Here is a 22,454-nt window from a genome sequence, read left to right as displayed (position 1 = left end):
ATTTGTATAAGTTAATCATAATATGCAGTAATGTAAATAAACAATGCCTTAATTAACGTTTTAATAGAGCTTTCTGTGATAATATTATTCATGCATGATTAGACAGGTGCGTTTAATTCATTCTTTGTGTTTTCTGTCAGCCCTACTGGCAAATTCTGTTTGCAGGCACTATTGCCTACTTTTATCTGAGTAACTAGGGGTTAAAAGCTAGTTTGATTAATGTACAATACACATATTGTTAAAATCAATACATACATACATACATACACACATACATACATACATACATGCACACACACACACACACACACACACACGCACACACACACGCACACACAAACACACACACACACACACACACACACACACACACACACACACACACACACACACACATCCCAGCACCATTTTCCACGATGACCAATGATGACCGATGTATTTGCGCCATTTCAGGTCCTGTCCCGTATTCACCTACAGGTATAAATCCATCTATAAAAGTAATTTCGAGGCACACACAGCAGAGGGAGCCCTTTGTAAAGCGATGTTATTCTGCCATTGTTGACTTTAATATTGTTCTTATATTTAGGCGCTCGCTGTGTTTAGGTGCTTATGATATCTTATTATACAGCTGATGCAAAACTACACTGTCTTCAGACTTACATGTGTTCTGAATAATTACAACACTGGTCCGTATCAGCGAAAACTTATAGTGAAAAGTTTTTCAAATATATCTAACATAATAATATAAATTCAAAAGAAGATATTTGAATATCTGAAACATTTGAAACAATAGATTTTAAAATGAGCTAAATGAGAACCGATGTAGCTGTCAAATATAACCCCACACCATATAACCCTACACCCTATTAGAAAATAACGCGATCGGTGACCTACATCGTATTGCTAACCCACTGAAACACAGTTCTCGTTTCTTTATGTATTCTTTTAAAAGTGTACTGTAAGTACCCATGCCCAATACATGTATTTTAAAAAAAACACTAATAATGAATAAAATCCGATCTGAAGTTTGTGTCAGAGAAAATGAAAGAGATAGGAGATAATCTTCTTAAATATTCTTCACGTATTACACTGATCTAGGGGTGGAGATTCCCTTTGCAGCGTGTCCTACATCTGACCCTGCCTCTCTGCCTGTGTGTTAGCTGGGAGAGAGAGGCAGAATCAGTCCGCATCCTCGCCGCTACTCCAAAGCCCGCCAGGATAATCCGCTGCCTGGAAACCTGATTGTGACCGACCAGTATCTGTACAGGTAATCTGGTTTTTATAACGATAGACGTGGAGACTTCATTAAAGTTATCAAATATGACATGCTTACTGGTACTAGCACCGCAGAGAGACAAACAGAAGTATTGTTATATTTAATTGACCGCATAACTTTAATAGACAAATACGAAATATGTAATATGTATCAGTTCATGTTCAGCACTCTATTATATTTTTTAGTTGTCTGTACGTGAAAAACTGCTATTATTATTATTATTATTATTATTATTATTATTATTATTATTATTATTATTATTAACAGGATGCAATTAATTCATATGCATAACCGTTTTTTTTTCTCAACATTAATTGAATTCCAAAGGTAAATAGAAGGGTGCGCAGGTAATATTTTTGTATCCATAGTAACAGGAGTCTTTTGTCGCGAACCTCAGCGGTAATTACTGTAGGTGCTTCGCTATTGCCTAAGTTATGCTTAACTCCAGTACAGTACTGCGATGTGCACGAACAGATTACTGGGCACGCAGTTCATAATATGATGTATATGTTAAAGATATTAACATATACAGTGTCTTTTATTTAATAGATCGTGGCTTCTGCGAGACTGCCCAGTGAAAATGAGATGACATTTCAAGCCGCGACTCGTACTTTTTGCAAGAGGGGTTTCACCGCGCAAACTGAAGCTAAAGACAACCGCTACTGACTGGATGGGGGGACGCTACAATAACTGGTGCTGAAGAACAAACACGCGTCTCATTTGAGCAAACATGTATTTGCACAGGAGAAAGAGGTTTCAGTGGAATCGAATTGTCTTTCTCTTAACGGGAGTGCTTGTTTGTTTCGCCTACCAGCTTTCGTTCAGCTGGCGGTCAGCACCTTGGACAAGGCACGATGACGGTGACAATGTGGACAGCTTCCTCGACGTGGAAACCAGGGAGCTCTCAAACAAAAGCACAGCTGATGACACGACAGACCCCCCTGAAACAACAACAGATCACACCCCCCTGACCACAGACAGAACTACATTAAGGAACTGTATAGTTGTAGACCCCGAGCCAGCTAAAACCACCACGATACCTACTACAACAACCCCAGTACCCAACACAACAGCCTTAACCAATGCTACCAGCACCCCACTCGAGATCCCCTATCACACGAAAGGAGAATACCCGCAGGACATTTTCACGGTGGAGGAGCGTCGCAAAGGCTGGGTGGTCCTTCATATTTTTGGAATGATTTACATGTTTGTGTCCCTAGCCATTGTGTGCGACGAGTTCTTCGTCCCTGCTTTGGGGGTTATCACCGATAAACTGGCAATCTCTGATGATGTTGCTGGTGCTACTTTCATGGCAGCAGGCGGATCGGCTCCGGAGCTCTTCACCTCGCTCATCGGGGTCTTCATCTCGCACAGCAACGTCGGGATCGGCACCATCGTGGGCTCGGCGGTGTTCAACATTCTCTTTGTCATCGGCATGTGCGCCCTCTTCTCCCGCGAGATGCTGCATCTGACCTGGTGGCCTCTTTTCCGAGATGTTTCCTTTTATATCGTAGGCCTCATCATGCTCATCGTTTTCTTTCTGGACAACGTCATCGTGTGGTGGGAGAGTATGCTGCTGCTCTGCGCTTATGTGCTTTACGTGTTTTTCATGAAGTATAACGTGCAGGTGGAGCACTTTTTCAAAGCGCAACTCAACAAACACAAAAGCATTGTCAGAGTTATCGCGCTGGAGGAACCAGACAACGTGAGTACACAATTGTATATAGATTTGTTGTATTCATTTTTCATGATATATAAATACATTGGTGTCCGTATGCATTCTGGCCATGTAATCATTTAAATATTTCCCCCTAGTTGCAAACCACATGCATTAAATGTTGATTTGAATTAAATCGTTTAATACTGGCAGTGGTTTATAAATCTGCCTGAACACTCTGGCCTTTATCAGACCAAGAAAACAGAATCCCATCCCACGTCACCAGAAACCTGCCTTATGACGTCATGAAATCTAAATCTAACGTACAGACATACCAAACTTCGAACCCTTTCATGCATTAAATATGGAAAAATCCTTAAAAAATAAGTTTTACACACACATAATAAATATATATTTTTCCACTGATTTATATGGGGGGAAATGGCATCCTTATGAGGTCATCATGTGTGTGCGTCTTCTATATGTCCCCATGTTGCCATACATGAAAGGGTTAACAGGGGATTTTTCATTTGATTTGAAGTACACTTAATCCCTTTTAGAACCAATCCATTACAGTATACTGAGGAATCCAATCAAAGAGACAGCAAAGATCTGCAGCGAGACTGGAGAAAGTGAGGCACTAAGAACACAGGCAGCAGCCAAAGGGCTTATGCCAACTCACTTGTATGTATGCATATAGTTAGCAGTGGAAAATTCCTGTTATATGTGACTTGTCTTAATAAAACCAGTCTTTGTAGTCCTTTGGATCGATGCTACATCTGAGCAGCATCAGACTCACTCTAATAAACAAGCACATCTTCATAGTCTTCTATCAGCAACACCTGGTCTCTGAATATCACCCTCCTTTAACTCTATATTAATCCTGCTAGTGTTTTCATCCTCAGTTGATTTATCGACCCTTCATTTCACTAAACACATTGACAGTGTAGTTGAAATAGGTCCTCAATAGAATAGGTTAGGTTGTCTGGTACACTGCAATATAATTTGTTCACTGCATGAGGTAGCTATGCAAGAGGTGCTTTGTGAAATAATTGGCTTTGGAGGGCCATCACAAATCATCCTACTTTAAAACACTGCAGCCCTGACCGGGTGCAACTCCCTGACCAACACTGAAAAACACGCAATCCTGTGCTGCTAATTATACTGGCCTCACCTACAATTCTCTAGGAGCAGAGCGTCTATTGCATATGTACAATACTCTGATCAAGGCCTCTCTGAATGCTGAATGGATGTAAGCTACACTATCCACATGGTGTTTTCTGATTGACATGTGTGAGCCACTTCAAAACCCTTTGGGAATTAGGAGCTCTTCAAACCCCTGCTGAAAGCCTTGCTGTGTGACAGGGCCCTCAACTCTTAATCACTGTTCCGAGGTGTGCCGTGCTGCAGTGCAATCTCCCTGATTGGGAAGCTCCTTGAGATGCACAAGCAGGCACTCTCTGCATACCATGTTGACTCATATAAGAGATGAGTTCACCACACGAACGGATCATAATGAGGCTGGAACTCCAAGCGGCGCTAGCAGAAGAATAAACTCTAAGGAAATGTATATTTATTTTATACAAAGCTATTTGGTGGAGTTCTAATTTTTAGTATTTTAAGAGTATTAGCTTTTTTCTGTCATTTTCAACCTGTCCTTCACAAAGAAAACTGGCATCATTTTTGTATCAAGCACCTCCTCCTGAATACAGCATTTTTACAGGAATATATACCTAGCAAGGGCCGTTATTGTAGCACTGAACTTCTCAGTATGATTAGATGTGAATATTTAGTACTTCAGCGATAGGATTTCTGTGTTTCTTAACTGCCATTAAGGGTCCATTGTCTTGTATTTGCCTCAAATGATATAACATCTATAATGAATTGCAGATATTCAATTTGCATCACAAATGAATCAGCTTATGTACGCAAAAGAGTGTGCTGGACATGGCAGGTACTGCATTTATACACTGCTTAACATGTGCTGGCAGGACCATGTTTAGCATATCAGTTCTTTATGTGTGTTCTTTTTTTAATCTACATTTTTGGGATTTAGTAGCATTTGCAGGATATTAAATATCACATTTTATTCTCTCATTATTATTATTATAAAACACATTTAGAAAAGCTTTTAGCAGGCTATCGAACATATTAAACAGCAGATGGAGGTTCATTTCTGAGTTTGCTGCAGTACCACCACAGAGCCACTCCACTTCGTGGGTTTTGAAAATGTGTTTGATTGCAGAAGTCAAAGGAAATAGGAACCAGGATGAAATCACTGGTCACTATGAATAAATGTGCAAGCAGCAAGGGTTTCTGTTTGTGGGGAGGATGTCTGGGATATGACTGCATTGTAAGAGCTACTGTATATTCTAGAACTATAGAATATACAGTAGATCTTACAATGCAGTTTAGATGCCATTTTAACCACATTCTTTGAAACTAATAATCATTCACATGGCAGTGTAGATAATTAAGCAGGATAGATGCAGGGTCTCCTATCCTGTTTACAGGGTATAATATAATAACACTAGGAGACACAGCGACTGGAAAGTGTTTTCAGCACCAAAACTGAACCAGTCTAATTTCATTCCAAACACAAGGTCACAGTTTCATAGCTTGCAGTTACAGTGGAGCAGATCATTATGTTTAGTTTTACATAAACATGTGAGATCCTTACTGAACCACGGCTCATCCCCAATTCAGCTCAAAATCCACCAGGTGTTTTCATTAGTGTGAACAGTAAAATGCAATCTTCAATCAACTTATCAAATGTAATTGAAAGACAAGCTGATATCATTGATTGTAGGAGACCCCCCACCATGTTAAATCAGGCTTATTCATGCTGGGTCACAGGGTTTAATTATGAATTAGTCAGAGATCCCAGCTGACAGGCAGCACCATCACTTACAGCCAATCACTGCTGTTCACTGACAAATGGTTGAACTTCACAATGTACCACCGCAGCGTTTATTGCACCGCAGTTTGTTAAAAAATTGTGTGTGCTTGGTTGTTATATTTTTTTATAATTAGCATTTATTTGCAGTTGACTGAATAGGTTCATATTATTTTAAGATTTCCTATAACACAACTAAATAATGTTTTATTTTATTTAGTGCAGCATAACTAGATATCTAGATATCTATCTATATATATATATATATATTGATGTATACTGTGATGTTAGGATCTCCATTCCAGAGTGAGAGAGAGAGAGAGAGGTGGGGTTACAGAGTGGAAAGGTTGCATTGTCACATGATTTGTTGGAGCAACAGGACCACTTGGAATGATGGTAAAAAATTGTAGAAAGGGAAATGTAAAAAAAAAAAAAAATTCAAATGACTTATTATTTAAGCTATAGTAACCTATTTAGAAACTAATGAAAAGCCCTGTCATCTGTAAAAATGCCTTTAGAGATATTTAAACTGCCTACTTGTTAACCATGAGTAAAAGCATAATGGCGTTCATTAGCAAGCCCGTTATTAGCTCTTATATAAACACAGTAAGTGTAAGGCTTCAGTAAAGCACAACCCATTCGTTTTACAGGTGGCAGACCTGCAGAGTTCAGTCTTGATCTATTGTGAGAATAAGTAAAAGATATCACCTCTCCTGCTGTATCCATGCCAACACTGCTTTAAAGCCTGTTCATGCGCTTTCAGAAAATGATGCCAATTAAATGCCATTGTTCCAGAGGACCCCGATGATTATAGACCATGAACAGCAGCATTCAATATAAAGAACTGTGTGTCTCCCTGTGCGCAGCTCAGAGGATTACAATGAAACACTCTTCATACTCCATACTCAGAGAGCTGGTAAATCTAATCAAATCAGCACCAATGCAGATATCCACAATGTAGGATTTAGAAGATGCATTTCACATTTTCTGCTGTATCATTAAAACATATTTATCAGTAAGCAGTTACTATGAATGCATTCATTATTGAGTTACGACCTGTCCAATGTAACAATTAATGAACATGCACATAGTGATTTTTAGATTGCAGATTGGCTGCTTTTATAAATGTTTACCACAGTCAATTTGTACTTCTGCTGTTCCCATGTTATACCAGGCTTCACCATGGTTTTAACAATGGTTTAACCTGCTCACTATGCGTTTACTGTGCTTTACTATTACACTTTGCTGTGTTTTTACCATGGTACACTGCAGTACCTTTTTACAAATCATTTCTTCATTAAAATGTCGTAGAAATAGGAAAGCCTGCTGCCATAGAGTGCGACCTCACCAGAAGCACGGACGAGCCTTTTTAGTGCCTGGACATGGGACCTGAAAAGAAGACCTTGCCTTTCTATCATGAGCACACACAGCACTGTCTATTGAAGAGGCCTCTTCTGAACAGTAATCACACAAAGACTTCATCACTGTAGGAACAGCACACGGTGCTATCCTGACTCGACTCGATACAGCAGCGGCCCTGTATGTAATCCGCACTCATGTCCGGCGCGTTGCCTTGTTTTCCACCCGTGTGCACCCGTAGTACCCCCTCCACCCCTTGCAGCAGTCATTTTTAGAATGGCCTTATTATAGAGTAAAATATACAGGCGTCTGTCAAAGATAACAGCGATGTGCATGCTGAAGCAGTAATAAACGCCATGGGATAGTCAGTAGATGGAAAAGAAATATCATGCAAATTCATATAAAAAGAAAACATTCCTTTTAAAATGAAAAGCTTGGATTTTTTTCTTTTGTGTCTTTATTTTCAATTGAATATCTGACAGATATAAAAATATATAACAGATATAACACTATACTGACAGAACCCTGACAGATATAACACTATACTGACAGAACCCTGACAGATATAACACTATACTGACAGAACCCTGACAGATATAACATTATACTGACAGAACCCTGACAGATATAACACTATACTGACAGAACCCTGACAGATATAACACTATACTGACAGAACCCTGACAGAATGCTCTGGCTCTTAATCCAAGGCAATACATTGCATCACTTTGGTTTTGTTCACAGACCAATGGATCTGCTGGAGGGGAAGAACCACCGCCTCCTGAGGACAAAAACAGACTGAAGGTAGGCTGGCTGGAGCATGGAAACCGGTGTCTGTAGTCATAGCACCACAGCTTCTGATCACTTCATAATTTGCACTTGTACTGAGTCCAAATTGTGGGGGTGTACAGTGAGAAAAGCAATCTGTCTCAAAAGCAAATTGCCGCTCTTGTCCTGCAGTAAAAATAGAGTGAAATCTCAATAACTGTCAGTGGGATTGATTTGAACGTTATCAAGATTTTGTGAGCCTGCTCACTGATTGAAAAAATGAAAATGCAAATGTCCAAATTGAAATGTATTTAACCAGGATAGAACACTTGAGCTATACATCTGTCAAGAGAAGGAGGCAAGAAATAACATTATAAAATCAATAGCAAAAAAAGATACAAATCATTCAAACAGGACAAAAACACTTCAAACAAGCAGAAAAACAAAATACAAAATAAAAACCTAAAAAAAATAAAACAATTCCAATTTACTGTACATGGTCCTGGTCAGTGTCAGTAGTTCCAGGATTTGCAACCCTGGTCAGATTTCAAATAAATATTTGATTTAAAAAGGTATCATGAAGAGACTGTTTTTATGTTTGAAGATGAAGGGACACATTCTCTTCTTCTTGCTCTTCTTGTTGTTCTTGTTCTTCTTCCTGTTCTTCAGCTCAAGCCATCGCTCCAGCGGGGTGGCAGCTCTGCCTCCCTCCACAACAGCACCATGCGCAACACCATCTTCCAGCTCATGATCCACACGCTGGACCCTCTGGCAGAAGGTAAGGGGAATAACTAGAAAACACAAGCTAATGTAAAATGGAAATTCTGCTATTACGTTGAAAGAGTTTTCATACCTCATCTACTTTTGTGTACTACAGTTAGTTATGAGTGATTACAGACCATCACGCTGATCATTTCTGATCTCAAGGTAGAGAGACATTTCGGTGTATTTGGGTTTGATTTTTCTTTCAGCCGTGATGCTTTTAACATTTACTCTTTAAATCCGAGAAAATGTTCTCCGAAGATTTAGCTGCCCTACTGCCCTACTGCTCTGCCCACATTAATAACACTTTGGTATGCCTCCCTGATTACTGGATTAATCCTACACCAAGCAGCCAAGGAAACTGGTGCCCAGTTACAGTTTACTAGGCCAGCCCTGTGAATGTAACTTTAAGAGCCTGCATCCATAGTGATGGATATTAATGTCATGTAACAGTCCCCTTGCCCTTCTCCTTGTAAAAGGGATTACTTGCTGCGTGTTTCTAAATGAGTTAAGCAGAGATTGATACTAAGTAGATAAATGCCTGTGTGTGTGTATCAGTCAATACAGTGATCAAACAGGACCTCTGAGCTGTCAGCTGACAGACAAACCTTTGTGTGTGTGTGTGTGTGTGTGTGTGTGTGTGTGTGTGTGTGTGTGTGTGTGTTAAAGACAATTAGCAAGTAGTCATGATGCATAAAAACTTTAACATACTTTCTGATGGGGGGGGGGCGGGGGGGCGGGACGACTGTTTAAGCTGAAGGGAGTGAGCTTTTCACATATATAATGAGCACAACCACTCAGGGTGGCACTTCTAGATAATTCAGGTAGTTTTCACATACTTTGAAAGATGAAAAATGACATGAGATTCGTGTACATTGTTGGAGAAGGCAGTTTTCCAATCCTCGATCAGCAAAGGGCTCTGTTGCAAGGATCTAAATGCAGTGTCTTGTAGATAAGCTGCTGTTAACATCAGCTAAACAGACCCATCGATCTCAGTTAAAATATACCTAATGAAACGCGCTTAAAAAAATACACTTTAATGAGCTTATAACATAGTGTTGTGTAGAAATCCCCCTAAAATGTTATATAGGTTCTAATATTTCTGTATTCCTTCAAAAAAACCTTACAGCCATTCTGCATAACAGGAATGTTGTGATACCATTAAGTGAGGGTCAGTAGATATTTGCATTTCAGAAGTAAATGAAGTAGTGTGTGTGTGTGTGTTTAGTTGTTTCATTGAAAAGCAGTTTAACATATCATCTAACCTGCATATCGGTATTCCTTTAAGCAGTTAGCTTGTGTTTTTGGTACACATGTTTTGCACATTACATCGGCACTGGCTCCCTTCCTCGTGGGAATGACCTTCAGCTGTGTCTTGATGTAATTACCTCTCTACCCACCCCCAGTGTCTCAGGTGCCGTGTATGGAAGTTCTTCTCTTATCAGATTTAGATCAAATCTGGTTAAGAGCCTGCCTTCCTGAGCCCAATCTGTTTAGCTCGATAGTGATCTGGCAGCTCCCAGCATGCTCTATGCCTGGGCGGCACTGTTTACAGAAGTTTGTGGACATCATACAAGTGGCAAAGTCTAATGCAGTCCTGTCTTCTTGTCTTTAGTCTCTTCTTGGGTCAGAATAGTTTCTTTTTGCTTTCAATAAAATAATGTCGTGTTACTCTTTTAAGAGCAGGCATTCATGGAAAACCTGTTTATGTTATTGACAGTCTCCAGGTCTTGGCTGAGAGGGACACAATAAGAAATAACCATAAACCTTTGATTACTGTGTACAATTCGGTCAGGCTGAGAAGGACTCATTACCACCCTTAAATAGACTACATTCACTTTCACATCACTATAATGAAGGATTAGCAATGTCTACCACTAAGACCCCAGTGTAGACTTTGTAGCTGCATAAATGTAGCGAGGGCTGAAAAATATATAAGCATTGTTCAATCATATTTGAATATCTCATGATGCCTATTGCACTTTGTGAAGAACACTTTACACTTTATTCAATACTGCACCATGGAATTACTCTATTGTTTAAAAACTGTCACTTGTAAATTCAATACATCTGCTCCCGTGATCCTCATAGTACGAGCTGAGAGCCACATGAGGCCCCTGGGGAGTGGATACACACAGAAGGTGTGGCCCCCAGCTATCTCAGGGTAAGCTTTACACTAAGTGTCATGTGTAGGTTACTGGCAGCCACCCTGACCAGCCTATGCATCTGAAGAGTCACGATTCAGTGACTTTTGTAAGCACCACTGACCTACACCATGTACCTTGGAGTTATCCAGCAAATAAATAGTATTAGGTAAGTACCTGTGTTAAATACTGTGCCAGGTGTGTAGCTATAATGCTACTGACACAGCAATGTAAACCTAAGAATTAGAAGTTGCTACTGGTGATCAGATATAGTAACTACTGTGTAAGTTGTGTGTAATTACAGTGTAATTAAGTGATCCTAGCTCCACATTGCTCTGTGACAGCATCACTCACTGGAAGAGTAATTACCTGTGCCGGCAACTAGACAAGACTGGCAAAATATTTCAGGTTCTATCTAATTCAGCCCATAAGAAAGCCCCCTTTTAAACTCACTTGGCTTCAGAATAGAGGGAGTGAAGTTGTGCATGTAGTTTTCTTGTTTTGCTCAATTTGTGCTGTATATGGTTATGCTTTAGAAACCGTCTTTAATGGAGATTTTCAACCTTCCGCTTCCAAGCTCGGGAAAGGTAAGAGCCAAGGCCCTGGTTTCTTCTTCCATCCGTTTCTTGTACTTTGTGTTCGTTGGTTCGGTATTTGGTTTTTTTTGTCTGCGTTTTTTGTTTTTCCAGCATGCCTTCACATACATATGCAGTAGTATACAGCAGTGTGCACATTTATTAGAACACCTCAAGATTTGTCATTATTGAGCTTTGCACACACAAACAAATATGAATTTACTACAGAAACCCATCTTACATGAAACTGATTAAAAGCTAAAAACACAGCTATATGTCTGAACGTGTCTTTAATGCTAATATTTAGTATGGCCACCTCTGGCATCAATAACAGCCTGGCATCTTTTTGGCACAGTGTCGGTGCCCTCTCTCTCACAAGCTCTGGTGGGATTTGATTCCCTTGTTCTTGAAGTTGTATCCACACACTTTCTTTTGTACAGTTGGTACTTTTGTCAAGCATGGAGCCCAACAATAAAGTACAGAAGCAATGGGGTGTCTAATATATTTGCACACAACTGTATATACATATATATACAGTATATATATATTTTTCTTATTGAAATTTCAGCAGTATTTAATGGGGATATAAAGCCCACCAGTCTGAATGGGGCTCAGTGTTTAACCCATAGGCTCTTCCTTGTTTCAGTCTTTCAAATGTAGTTCCCTCTAATCTGGCGCATGGAATTGTAGTTCATTATCCCTCTGTGAGGTTAAGTACAAGACCCTATATTTTATTATAACCTAAGAGCCTCTATTTCATTAGAGTTCGTATAATATATTACTTAGTGTGTCTCCCCTCACATAGACTGTCCTAAGTTCTGCACCTGGGATAACCAGGAATTTTTGTAGACTTTCTGAAAGTGTTTATGTTTACAGAGTAATCTAGGAATCCATCCTTTTATATTTTTTATATAAGGTAGGGAGAAGGAAATTGATTGGGCAGATTTGTTGGTGGTCTGTTAGTTTTATTTAAACAGTTAAGATGATCCCACACAATGGCAATGTTACTGTACAGTTTGCAGTATAATCGAATGCTCCTCATTGTAGTTCCTCCAAACACTTTGTTATCCTGTAATACTGTTTCAGCTCTCCTTAACCCCTTGTTCCATATAGCTCGGGAGGCTCCCTTGGCCCCTCTCGCTGTAACCAATGCTCTGAGGCTAAGGGCCCTTGTGCTCCATGTGACATACACTCCACTGCATGATGGGGGAGCCATGCAAAGAACGGTGGCTTTTCCTGAGACGTTTACTTTCTCTTATCTACAGAGAAGTTTAAGGACAAGGCTGAGATCTTGAATGACATGGCAAGAGGGAAGGTAGAGAGCAAAGGACATGGCAAAGCAGCAGGTGAGCTAGCCAACAACCAAAGGCTATTTCCATTTCTCATTGTTTAAACACAGACGAACACTGGAGCCACAGTATATACAAATCTAAATGCACAGGTCAAGCTGAGATAGTCGATATGTGCCGTTCAGCTGTGACACGTCATATTCTCTTCATATGATCACCTGTGCTTTGCCTTACCTCTTTCTATGGTATCCGTAGGTTTGATTTGGGTTAGGGTTTGTTGCCCTGTCTTGAATAGCTATGACTGCTGTGGGTGTTGTATGCAGGTGAAACATGCAGTTACTGTGAGTCTTTAAGGAGCGACAGCCAAGGCCTTAATATCCACTGTCTTGCCTTTTACCACTGCAAGAAGGTATTTTAATTTTGAGCTGCCCTAGCAAGTGAAAGCACACCTGGAATTCGGAATTGAAAAACAAAGGAAATGTTATTGAGGATGTTTAAAAGTGACTGTTTGCTTAGAGCTTCCATGCAATAAACTCCCTCATTTAACAGACCCGGCACCAGGCCGTGTTTCCGTTGCAGTAGAGAAGATAAGAAACACTTGTGTGTAGAAATGAATGATGTGAACCTCCCCATAGCCACGGCCTCTCTGTATAGCGACTTTCAAGACACATTAGCCGCCATCAATTTTATCGATGAAGGAGAAAGTGTAAAGCTGCTGTATTTACAGGGGTTAGTTTGTGCCAGATCCCAGGTCCAGTGCCTTTTTTCAAAACCTTTTTCTTTTGTTGCAAAATAAATATCTGTATATAAATAACATGTCCTGTAAAAAAGAACGATTTCGTGTTCCATGAATTGCATGACAAATATGTAGCCTACTGTATTATAATCCAACATATGCCTATTTCCTAATGTATAAGTCTGTCCGTCTGTCAATCTACTTGCTTAGTGTCTGTCTTGTAGGATCCAGGGAAGTCTTACACTGAAGCACTACACTAATACTAAATAAGAGAGTCCCAGTGTAAAACACACACAGCGAGTCCCAGTGTAAAACACACACATTGCGAGTCCCAGTGTAAAACACACACATTGCGAGTCCCAGTGTAAAACACACACATTGCGAGTCCCAGTGTAAAACACACACATTGCGAGTCCCAGTGTAAAACACACACATTGCGAGTCCCAGTGTAAAACACACACATTGCGAGTCCCAGTGTAAAACACACACAGCGAGTCCCAGTGTAAAACACACACATTGCGGGTCCCAGTGTAAAACACACACAGCGAGTCCCAGTGTAAAACACACACATTGCGGGTCCCAGTGTAAAACACACACAGCGAGTCCCAGTGTAAAACACACACAGAGTCCCAATGTAAAACACACACAGCGAGTCCCAGTGTAAAACACACACAGCGAGTCCCAATGTAAAACACACACATTGCGGGTCCCAGTGTAAAACACACACAGCGAGTCCCAGTGTAAAACACACACAGCGAGTCCCAGTGTAAAACACACACAGCGAGTCCCAGTGTAAAACACACACAGAGTCCCAGTGTAAAACACACACATTGAGTCTTACAAAGCTGCGGATGCAGGTGCAACGATGCATTCCCATCTGAAGAGGGGCGCAGTGGTCCTGAAAGCGGCAGCTTTGTCTGTTTTGTCGAAGCTCTGTGTTACTTTTCTTTATACAGGACCAGCATTGCTCCTTGTCTTGTCTAATGGCTATTTGTCTAATGAATTACAAGCGAGGGGGGTTGCACTTGCTTCAGTCTGCACCCCATCCAGACACCAGTACAGTAGAATCACTTGTGCTTGCTTGCTGTCTTTGTTCTGATTGTCTGTTTGATTTTTGTTTCAGTCCCATCCCAGTTATTTTCATTGATCTGCCGAAGATTGAAATTCGGTAAGACGTGAGAGCTCACAGCTAGCACTGACCCTGAAGAGTTTGCATGCAGTGCACTGCTTGTCCTAACAGCTTCACCGCTGTGCTCTCTTTGTCTCACCCAGGAGAAGATAAAGAGGACGCCCCCAACAATGTGAATGTGCAGGTCACCCCTCCCACAGAGCCGTCCACATCCCAGCCAGTCAAAGAGGAAGAGAAAAAGGACCTGCCTGAAGGGAATGAGGTGCGGCTGCGATAGTACACCTGCCAGGCTTTTAAAATGAGATGGATGACAAAAACAAATGAACCCTGCGTCAATTAACCTTGAGTGTTAACATCACAGAGTGGCACGATGCTGAACGAATGAGCTGAGGACTCAGACTCACATGTTAAAGTATAATTTCTACTGAGAGCTATCTGATTGTGGTAATTGCAGCCTTGTGTCTTTTACCTTGAAGCTGAAAGCTCATTTGAAGGCGTCACAGCAGAAAGACCTTCGCTAAGTGGTTTGGAATAATGAAACGCTTCTTGTAGAAAGGCACTCTTTTGTGTTCCTGTTCCCTGCTCAAGGCTGACTAAAAGACAAGTAATGAAACATGTCAAGGTTCTTGTGGAAGACTGTATGAAAGCCGCATTGTCGAAAGTTGTCTGCAGCTGTTTCATTCAGTCAGTTTCTGAAAGGTTTATTCAGCGCTATTTATTTCAGCCCGTCTCTTGACTCATTGCCCCCCTGTATGTGTCAGTGTGTTCCAGTCATGTCCTCATATGCCTCTTCTCTCTCTCTGTTGTGTGTGTGTGTGTGTGTGCGTGTCCAGACTCAGGAAGTGGGGGGCTCGGGCGGCTCGGACGACTCAGAAGACAGCGATGAAGATAGCGATGATGAGGACAGTGATGAAAAGGAGGAGGAGGAGGACGAGGAAGAGAATGACAAGCCCCTGTCCCTGGAGTGGCCAGACACCCGGCGCAAGCAGGCCACCTACCTCTTCCTGCTGCCCATTGTCTTCCCGCTGTGGCTGACCGTGCCTGACGTCCGCAGTGCGGTGAGGGGCAGCAAGACAGTCCCTCCCTCCGAGGTGTCAAGAGCAGCAGACAATAATCAGCCAAGGATCAGAGTATTTCAAAAGCTGATAATACAATAAATGCCCCGTTTCCCACTATTAAAAAAAATAATAATAATGTTAGTCACATTCGGAGACAACGTGAAGCTCCCTATTGAGAGCGCAGATCTAGGACCCTTTGATCGTAATAGAGTTCACTGCATGGAACGGATTCAAATGATTTGTCTTTTATAACAATCCGTTTTGATTATGTTTCTGGTACTAAAGCATAGACATATAGCAGGAGCTAGTTGTAATCCTCACAGCTGCTCAGGACATGGTGCAATGTGTGCGTGTGATCTCACAGCTCTGCAGTGATGCTGGACTCATGTGTGGATTTGTTCTCTTCTTGGACAGGCCTCGAAGAAGTTCTTTGCAATGACGTTTCTGGGATCCATCATCTGGATTGCCGTGTTCTCCTACCTCATGGTATGGTGGGCCCACCAGGTACTCATTGAGTGTATAACCGAGCACACCTGCTCACAATAACACCTGGATTTGAGTGTGTAGTAATACAAGTAGCTGTAAAGTAATGACAGTTTCTCGGAGCGGTGTGTACCTGTGTGTTTGCTGCAGATCCTCGGAGCGGTGTGTACCTGTGTGTTTGCTGTAGATCCTCAGAGCGGTGTGTACCTATGTGTTTGCTGTAGATCCTCAGAGCGGTGTGTACCTATGTGTTTGCTGCACATCCTCAGAGCGGTGTGTACCTATGTGTTTGCTGCAGATCCTCAGAGCGGTGTGTACCTGTGTGTTTGCTGCAGATCCTCGGAGCGGTGTGTACCTGTGTGTTTGCTGCAGATCCTCGGAGCGGTGTGTACCTGTGTGTTTGCTGCAGATCCTCGGAGCGGTGTGTACCTGTGTGTTTGCTGCAGATCCTCGGAGCGGTGTGTACCTGTGTGTTGTTTTGCTGCAGATCCTCGGAGCGGTGTGTACCTGTGTGTTTGCTGCAGATCCTCGAGAGCGGTGTGTACCTGTGTGTTGTTTTGCTGCAGATCCTCGGAGTGGTGTGTACCTGTGTGTTTGCTGCAGATCCTTGGAGCGGTGTGTACCTGTGTGTTTGCTGCAGATCCTCGGAGCGGTGTGTACCTGTGTGTTGTTTTGCTGCAGATCCTCGGAGTGGTGTGTACCTGTGTGTTTGCTGCAGATCCTCGGAGCGGTGTGTACCTGTTTTTTGTTTTGCTGCAGATCCTCGGAGCGGTGTGTACCTGTGTGTTTGCTGCAGATCCTCGAGAGCAGTGTGTACCTGTGTGTTGTTTTGCTGCAGATCCTCGGAGCGGTGTGTACCTGTGTGTTGTTTTGCTGCAGATCCTCGGAGCGGTGTGTACCTGTGTGTTTGCTGCAGATCCTTGGAGCGGTGTGTACCTGTGTGTTTGCTGTAGATCCTCGGAGCGGTGTGTACCTGTGTGTTTGCTGCAGATCCTCGGAGCGGTGTGTACCTGTGTGTTTGCTGCAGATCCTCGGAGCGGTGTGTACCTGTGTGTTGTTTTGCTGCAGATCCTCGGAGCGGTGTGTACCTGTGTGTTTGCTGCAGATCCTTGGAGCGGTGTGTACCTGTGTGTTTGCTGTAGATCCTCAGAGCGGTGTGCACCTGTGTGTTTGCTGCAGATCCTCAGAGCGGTGTGTACCTGTGTGTTGTTTTGCTGCAGATCCTCGGAGCGGTGTGTACCTGTGTTGTTTTGCTGCAGATCCTCAGAGCGGTGTGTACCTGTGTGTTTGCTGTAGATCCTCGGAGCGGTGTGTACCTATGTGTTTGCTGTAGATCCTCGGAGCGGTGTGTACCTGTGTGTTTGCTGCAGATCCTCGGAGCGGTGACCTGTGTGTTGTTTTGCTCAGGTTGGAGAGACGGTTGGGATCTCAGAGGAGATCATGGGGCTGACGATCCTTGCAGCGGGAACGTCCATCCCTGACCTGATCACCAGCGTCATCGTGGCGCGGAAGGGTCTCGGAGACATGGCCGTGTCCAGCTCTGTGGGCAGCAACATCTTCGACATCACTGTCGGGTGAGTGACCGTGACCAGCGACAAACCAACAGCTGGCAACCTGTCCTGGGCATTTGCACTGGGTCCAGAATTACAATTCTCTTTAGTTCAGCTGCAGACCTAAAGGGCATGCAGCTACTAGGGATGTGGTAAAGACTCATTGTCAGGCATTCATTGTCAGATTACGGCCTTGGTATGCCAGTAAAAATGTCAGCGCCTCGGATGAAAGGAAAAGATTCTTCCAATCATCTTTTATTTATACTCAAGTATCACCAGAAAACTGACAACTTGGATGACCAGATCCAGCCTGTCAGTACATTTTAAACCCTGTTTCGTGCACCTCGTTGCAAAAATAAGAAAGTAAGCATCATTTGTACCACAAAGGGTTAAAACGGCATCTATACTGCATTGTAAGATTTACTGTATAGTGTATAGCTCTCGCTCCCAAGGAACAATAACTGTCCTACTTTATAACAAATCATCTCCCAGACATCCTCCTCACAAACAGAAACCCTATGCCCCCTGTACCTTAAAGGGTTAATAGAATAAAGACCAGCAGTGCCGTGACGGGATAAAAAGGATCTCTCCAGTTGTGAGGCTCAGCCGAACCCCCTTCCCCTCTCTGTCCACAGTCTGCCTGGGCCCTGGCTGATGTACTCCTTAATCAATGGCTTCACCCCGGTAGCGGTGAGCAGTAATGGGCTGTTCTGCGCCATCGTGCTGCTCTTCCTCATGCTCCTCTTCGTGATTTTCTCCATCGCCGTCTGCAAGTGGAAGATGAACAAGTTCCTGGGCTGCATCATGTTTGCTCTCTACTTCTTCTTCCTGGTGGTAAGCGTCATGCTGGAGGATCGCATTATCATGTGCCCCGTCTCCATCTAGACACGCCTCTCCTCCGACAGGACAGTAGTGCAGAGACCAAAAGCCAAGTCTGCAAAAGGAGCCCCGCTACACGTGGGTCGTGTTTCTGGGTGGTTGGTAAAAACTCTGCCTACAGCTACGGCCAAACGTTTTGCATCACCTAGAACTTTAGGATTGAGACAGAATTAAAAGAAAAAAAAAACCTATATGAGCATTATTACATAATCTATTATTTAACATCATGTAATCAGAGAAACTACAAAATTATATTGCTGTGAAGCCATAGCAGCAGATTTTCAGTTTTTCGTTTAAGTGGAAAACTACAAAGCCGTACGTAATTCAATATGTTAACGCAACATTGTTCAGCAGATTTCACTTCGACTTTATGAAGCAAAATGTATTAATTCTATAGGGGAATGCAAAACTTTTGGCCATAGCTGTACAGTGTAATTACACATGGAGTTGTGCAATTAGAAGTAATTGTGGTTTGCGGAGCGTGGCTCACTGTAATTCAAAATGTAGTTCTGAAGTTGCGGTTTAATTACAGTTATATTATGCAGTTGTTATTAGGGTTTCCTTGGCTGGGAGTTGGAGTTCATTCTGGTTAGGATTTTAGCAGTTTGGAATATATTTTTTGGTATATCATTTTTAATTTATTTTTTACATAGGATCACACAGAATCTATTCTGAAAGTTTCCAGTTCTATAGTTAGTCCTGTATGAAATTACAGAACCCTAATAGAAAGCTTTGTCTCATTTTGTTCTTGGGTAAAGCTCCATTCATTCATGCGTTGAATGGTGAATGTAAATGTTGCATTTGTTTACAGGGTTGTATACTGTATAAATAAAGTTTAGTCACTGTTCATTTAAATGTGTATTATCAAAATGTCCGAAATATTTTGTTTCCATTGCAGCAAAACTTCAAGTTAAATATTCTGATTACTATTTTTTAAGTATTTCAACAGAATCACGACGACTGTGGTTTCAAACAAGTATGCAGCTAAAACGTATCCTGCTCAATGTCTGTCCCAGAATAGCCCTGTAATTTACAGACCTGCATGTCTCAGAATGTGCTTCACGTCTCTGCTGACATCATCCTTTCAAATGGAAACAGCCTTCCCCCGATGCACTTTAGGAAAGAGGAAGGGATATTGGCAGGCAGTCCAGTTTGGACCCCCACACCGCATCCATTCACAAAGCTTTACTCTTATTGCTACACATTCACTGATGGGAGAGCCAATGCCAACCTGAATGTCTTCTAATATTGTGGCAAAAAAAGGTTGGGCGAGGTAACAATCTAGACAATCTTAATAGCAAGATGTGTACAGCTGTGCCACCCATTCGTTCAGCCTTCCACAGTAATCAGTGGAACCAGGGCAGACCAGGAGAACACGCCCCACACCAGGGCGATGCAAACCCAGTCAGGCAGACAGCTCCTTATAAAGTGGCCAGGCAGTCTATGTGTATATATAAACAAATCAAAACAAGACATTCATGTGGTACTCGTCATTCGCATCATTACTATTCCTCAGTGCGGAATGCAACAAGACAATCAACGCTACTGTAAACTTGTGTAAACACTGTATTCTGCGCTGTGTGTACTGCAATATAACTATTTTTATAATCTACAGAAGTGGTTCATATGTATTTTAGTAAACAATGTTTAAAAGTACCCATGTGATGAAACAGGGCTGAAATAAAATAATGACAACAGCAGAGAAGCAAATGCAAGTCTGGGTTTCTGACAAAGTAATAATAAAAAAAGAAATGTCATTTTGGTTTGAAGTGTTGGCACTCCTTTAACCCAAACCACAGAACTATATTTAAAACACCAAGCACAACTTGGTTTTAATTGCCTGCTTGCAAGAATGGCTGTAACTTATCAAACTTGGTTGGGCTTTGGTTGTGAACTGAAAATACGATCACAGGGAGGTGCATAAGTAGTAACTCAGAGCACTAGCCCTGTAAAAGTCTGCTGCATTATAATCTCAATTTAGGAAATAAAACAGACAAACAAGGTAATGCAGGTTTTAATTGCTTAATAAACCAGGGGAAGAGAACGCAATGGTATTTGATGGATTCAGCTTGACAGTTGTGCTGACTTTTTGGTTTTGTGATTTTGATATTCAGTTTGTACTTTTCTTGTAACATGAAATGTTGTGATCAGAATTGCAGCTTTGCCTAAGACCCTGTGAAAAAAACCCCAGCTTAGGTCAACATGGCACCTTTCCTGTTAAAACAATTAAAAATAAACAAGTAAGTGTGTGTCTGCGTGGATCATCTACAGATAACACTGCTACTTCATCAAGGACTTGAAGTGTCATTGTCCTCATTTGAGGACTGGCGACTGACATTTTTAAGCATTTTTAACTGGCATCGATGTGTTACACATTACATAAATACAGCTTGTGTTCTGATTTTTTCAAAGAAATGAATTTGTTCCTTCATTTTCTTTAATGAATCATGTGCACTGCTTGTTACTACAATTTTATAACAGAACTGGAAGGAATAAAAACAACAACAAATGAAAACATCATGTTCCTCAAAAAAAAAAAATGATATATTCCAAATAAGATTAGTAAACGTTGTATTTATTTATGACATTTTTAAATTGATCTGTTGGGTCGTGCATTTTAGAATATAATGGTGGAATTGAACAACATGAATCTACAGTATATCTGAAACATCTGCAGAAAGAAAACAGATCAAATCAAATGTAGTCTATGGTATGAGTGATTTTATTTACAGAATTACAAAGTTGACCATGCAAATACAGTCAAAATACATTTCATGACATTGTCTTGAAGGGCCTTTGCTTTCTGTACAGTTCTGTAAACGGCAAAGCACTATGAAGAATTAAAAAGGTACAATTTTGTATTTATTTCAGACAAGCAGCTCATGAAATTTACAATGACACATAAGCAGTTACATTGAAAAATTCACAAGTGAGATATGTTTCTTTTTAGAATACATATTTGAGAACCACAAGACTTCAGTAATTGGGGTCTTATGTTTTAATATACATATTGAATACGCATTCCACTTTGGGTAATTGGTCAAATGGAATTGGCTATAGTTATGAAATCATGTGCGGGTGCAGCAGAAGAGTGGAACACATGTGAATCGCAGCACTTATTCTGAGGCTCAGTGTTTCAAAGCAAGTGCAAGAAGAACTGGGATTCACATCAGATCTGCATTCTGCTGTACTTCAGTGATGTGCCAGCTCTCATCTGACCTGCCTCTTAAGAGGAGCTCATCCTGCTGGCTTAGATATGGAGCTAAGAATATTAAACCAGAACGCTCTCCCAGCATGCTTATCGTCCTCTTTCTTAAGATCATCTCTGAGGTCAATGTGCAATTTATATAAAGCAATTAGAAAACAAAAAACAAAGAATCTAGCATCTTCTGTAATTTTACGCTTCAAATTGATTAATAATAAAGGGTACATGTAAACACACCCACACACCTTAAACTACTAATAAATACATAGCAAGGTGGGACTCAGTACTACAACCAGTACTGTCAATACATACCGATTCAAAAAACAGAATGGATCTCTCTTTTATTTTTTACTGTTTGTATTTAATGTACTATGCCCTGTATTTCACTGTATTTAATGTATTATGTATTGTTCCTCACTATCTTGTAAAGCGCTTTGTGATGGTGGTCCACTATGAAAGGCGCTATATAAAATAAATATTGATTGATTGACCTAACAGCATTTACAAAGCATAATTAAAAGACCCTCTAAAAATCAACTTAAAGGATTAAAAGTATTGCTGTATTATTAGGACACATACCATCGTTAGCCCACATTATTCAATATTTGTACCTTTTACATATTCTTTAAATATTAGCCAGTTTAAAAAGTGGTAAGCAACAAAAACATTGATATACCGTTTTTTGTTT

At 41.3% G+C, this 22,454-nt stretch overlaps 1 protein-coding gene across 5 annotated transcripts; it reads left to right on the top strand.

Annotated features, from left to right (window-relative positions):
• The first annotated feature begins 1,111 nt into the window (after window positions 1–1,111).
• Window positions 1,112–20,805, top strand: LOC117428559 (sodium/potassium/calcium exchanger 1-like). 5 transcript variants are annotated; one of them, XM_058995423.1, is made up of 12 exons: window positions 1,112–1,267; window positions 1,826–2,981; window positions 7,933–7,992; window positions 8,626–8,734; window positions 11,399–11,449; window positions 12,703–12,783; window positions 14,586–14,630; window positions 14,735–14,853; window positions 15,425–15,649; window positions 16,064–16,153; window positions 17,540–17,706; window positions 18,318–20,805. In XM_058995423.1, the coding sequence occupies exons 2-12, from the start codon at window positions 2,007–2,009 to the stop codon at window positions 18,565–18,567; spliced, it is 2,172 nt and encodes a 723-aa protein (XP_058851406.1). In that variant the 5' UTR covers window positions 1,112–1,267; window positions 1,826–2,006; the 3' UTR covers window positions 18,568–20,805. The 5 variants fall into 5 exon arrangements, with proteins under 5 accessions (XP_058851406.1, XP_058851409.1, XP_058851407.1 ...); XM_058995426.1 differs by lacking the exon at window positions 11,399–11,449; XM_058995424.1 differs by lacking the exon at window positions 14,586–14,630.
• Window positions 20,806–22,454: the final 1,649 nt, after the last annotated feature.

Source organism: Acipenser ruthenus, chromosome 21 (genome assembly GCF_902713425.1).
Source record: "Acipenser ruthenus chromosome 21, fAciRut3.2 maternal haplotype, whole genome shotgun sequence".
Lineage (NCBI taxonomy): Eukaryota > Metazoa > Chordata > Actinopteri > Acipenseriformes > Acipenseridae > Acipenser > Acipenser ruthenus.
The sequence above is the reverse complement of the archived record's forward strand: the minus strand, read 5'-3'. Positions and strand labels throughout refer to the sequence as shown.

Coding starts and splice junctions, on each gene's coding strand:
- LOC117428559 (XM_058995423.1), top strand. CDS start 2,007: ATGTATTTGCACAGGAGAAAGAGGTTTCAGTGGAATCGAATTGTCTTT. Junction 11,450..12,702: donor CGCTTCCAAGCTCGGGAAAG/GTAAGAGCCAAG, acceptor TCTTATCTACAG/AGAAGTTTAAGGACAAGGCT. Junction 14,631..14,734: donor CTGCCGAAGATTGAAATTCG/GTAAGACGTGAG, acceptor TGTCTCACCCAG/GAGAAGATAAAGAGGACGCC.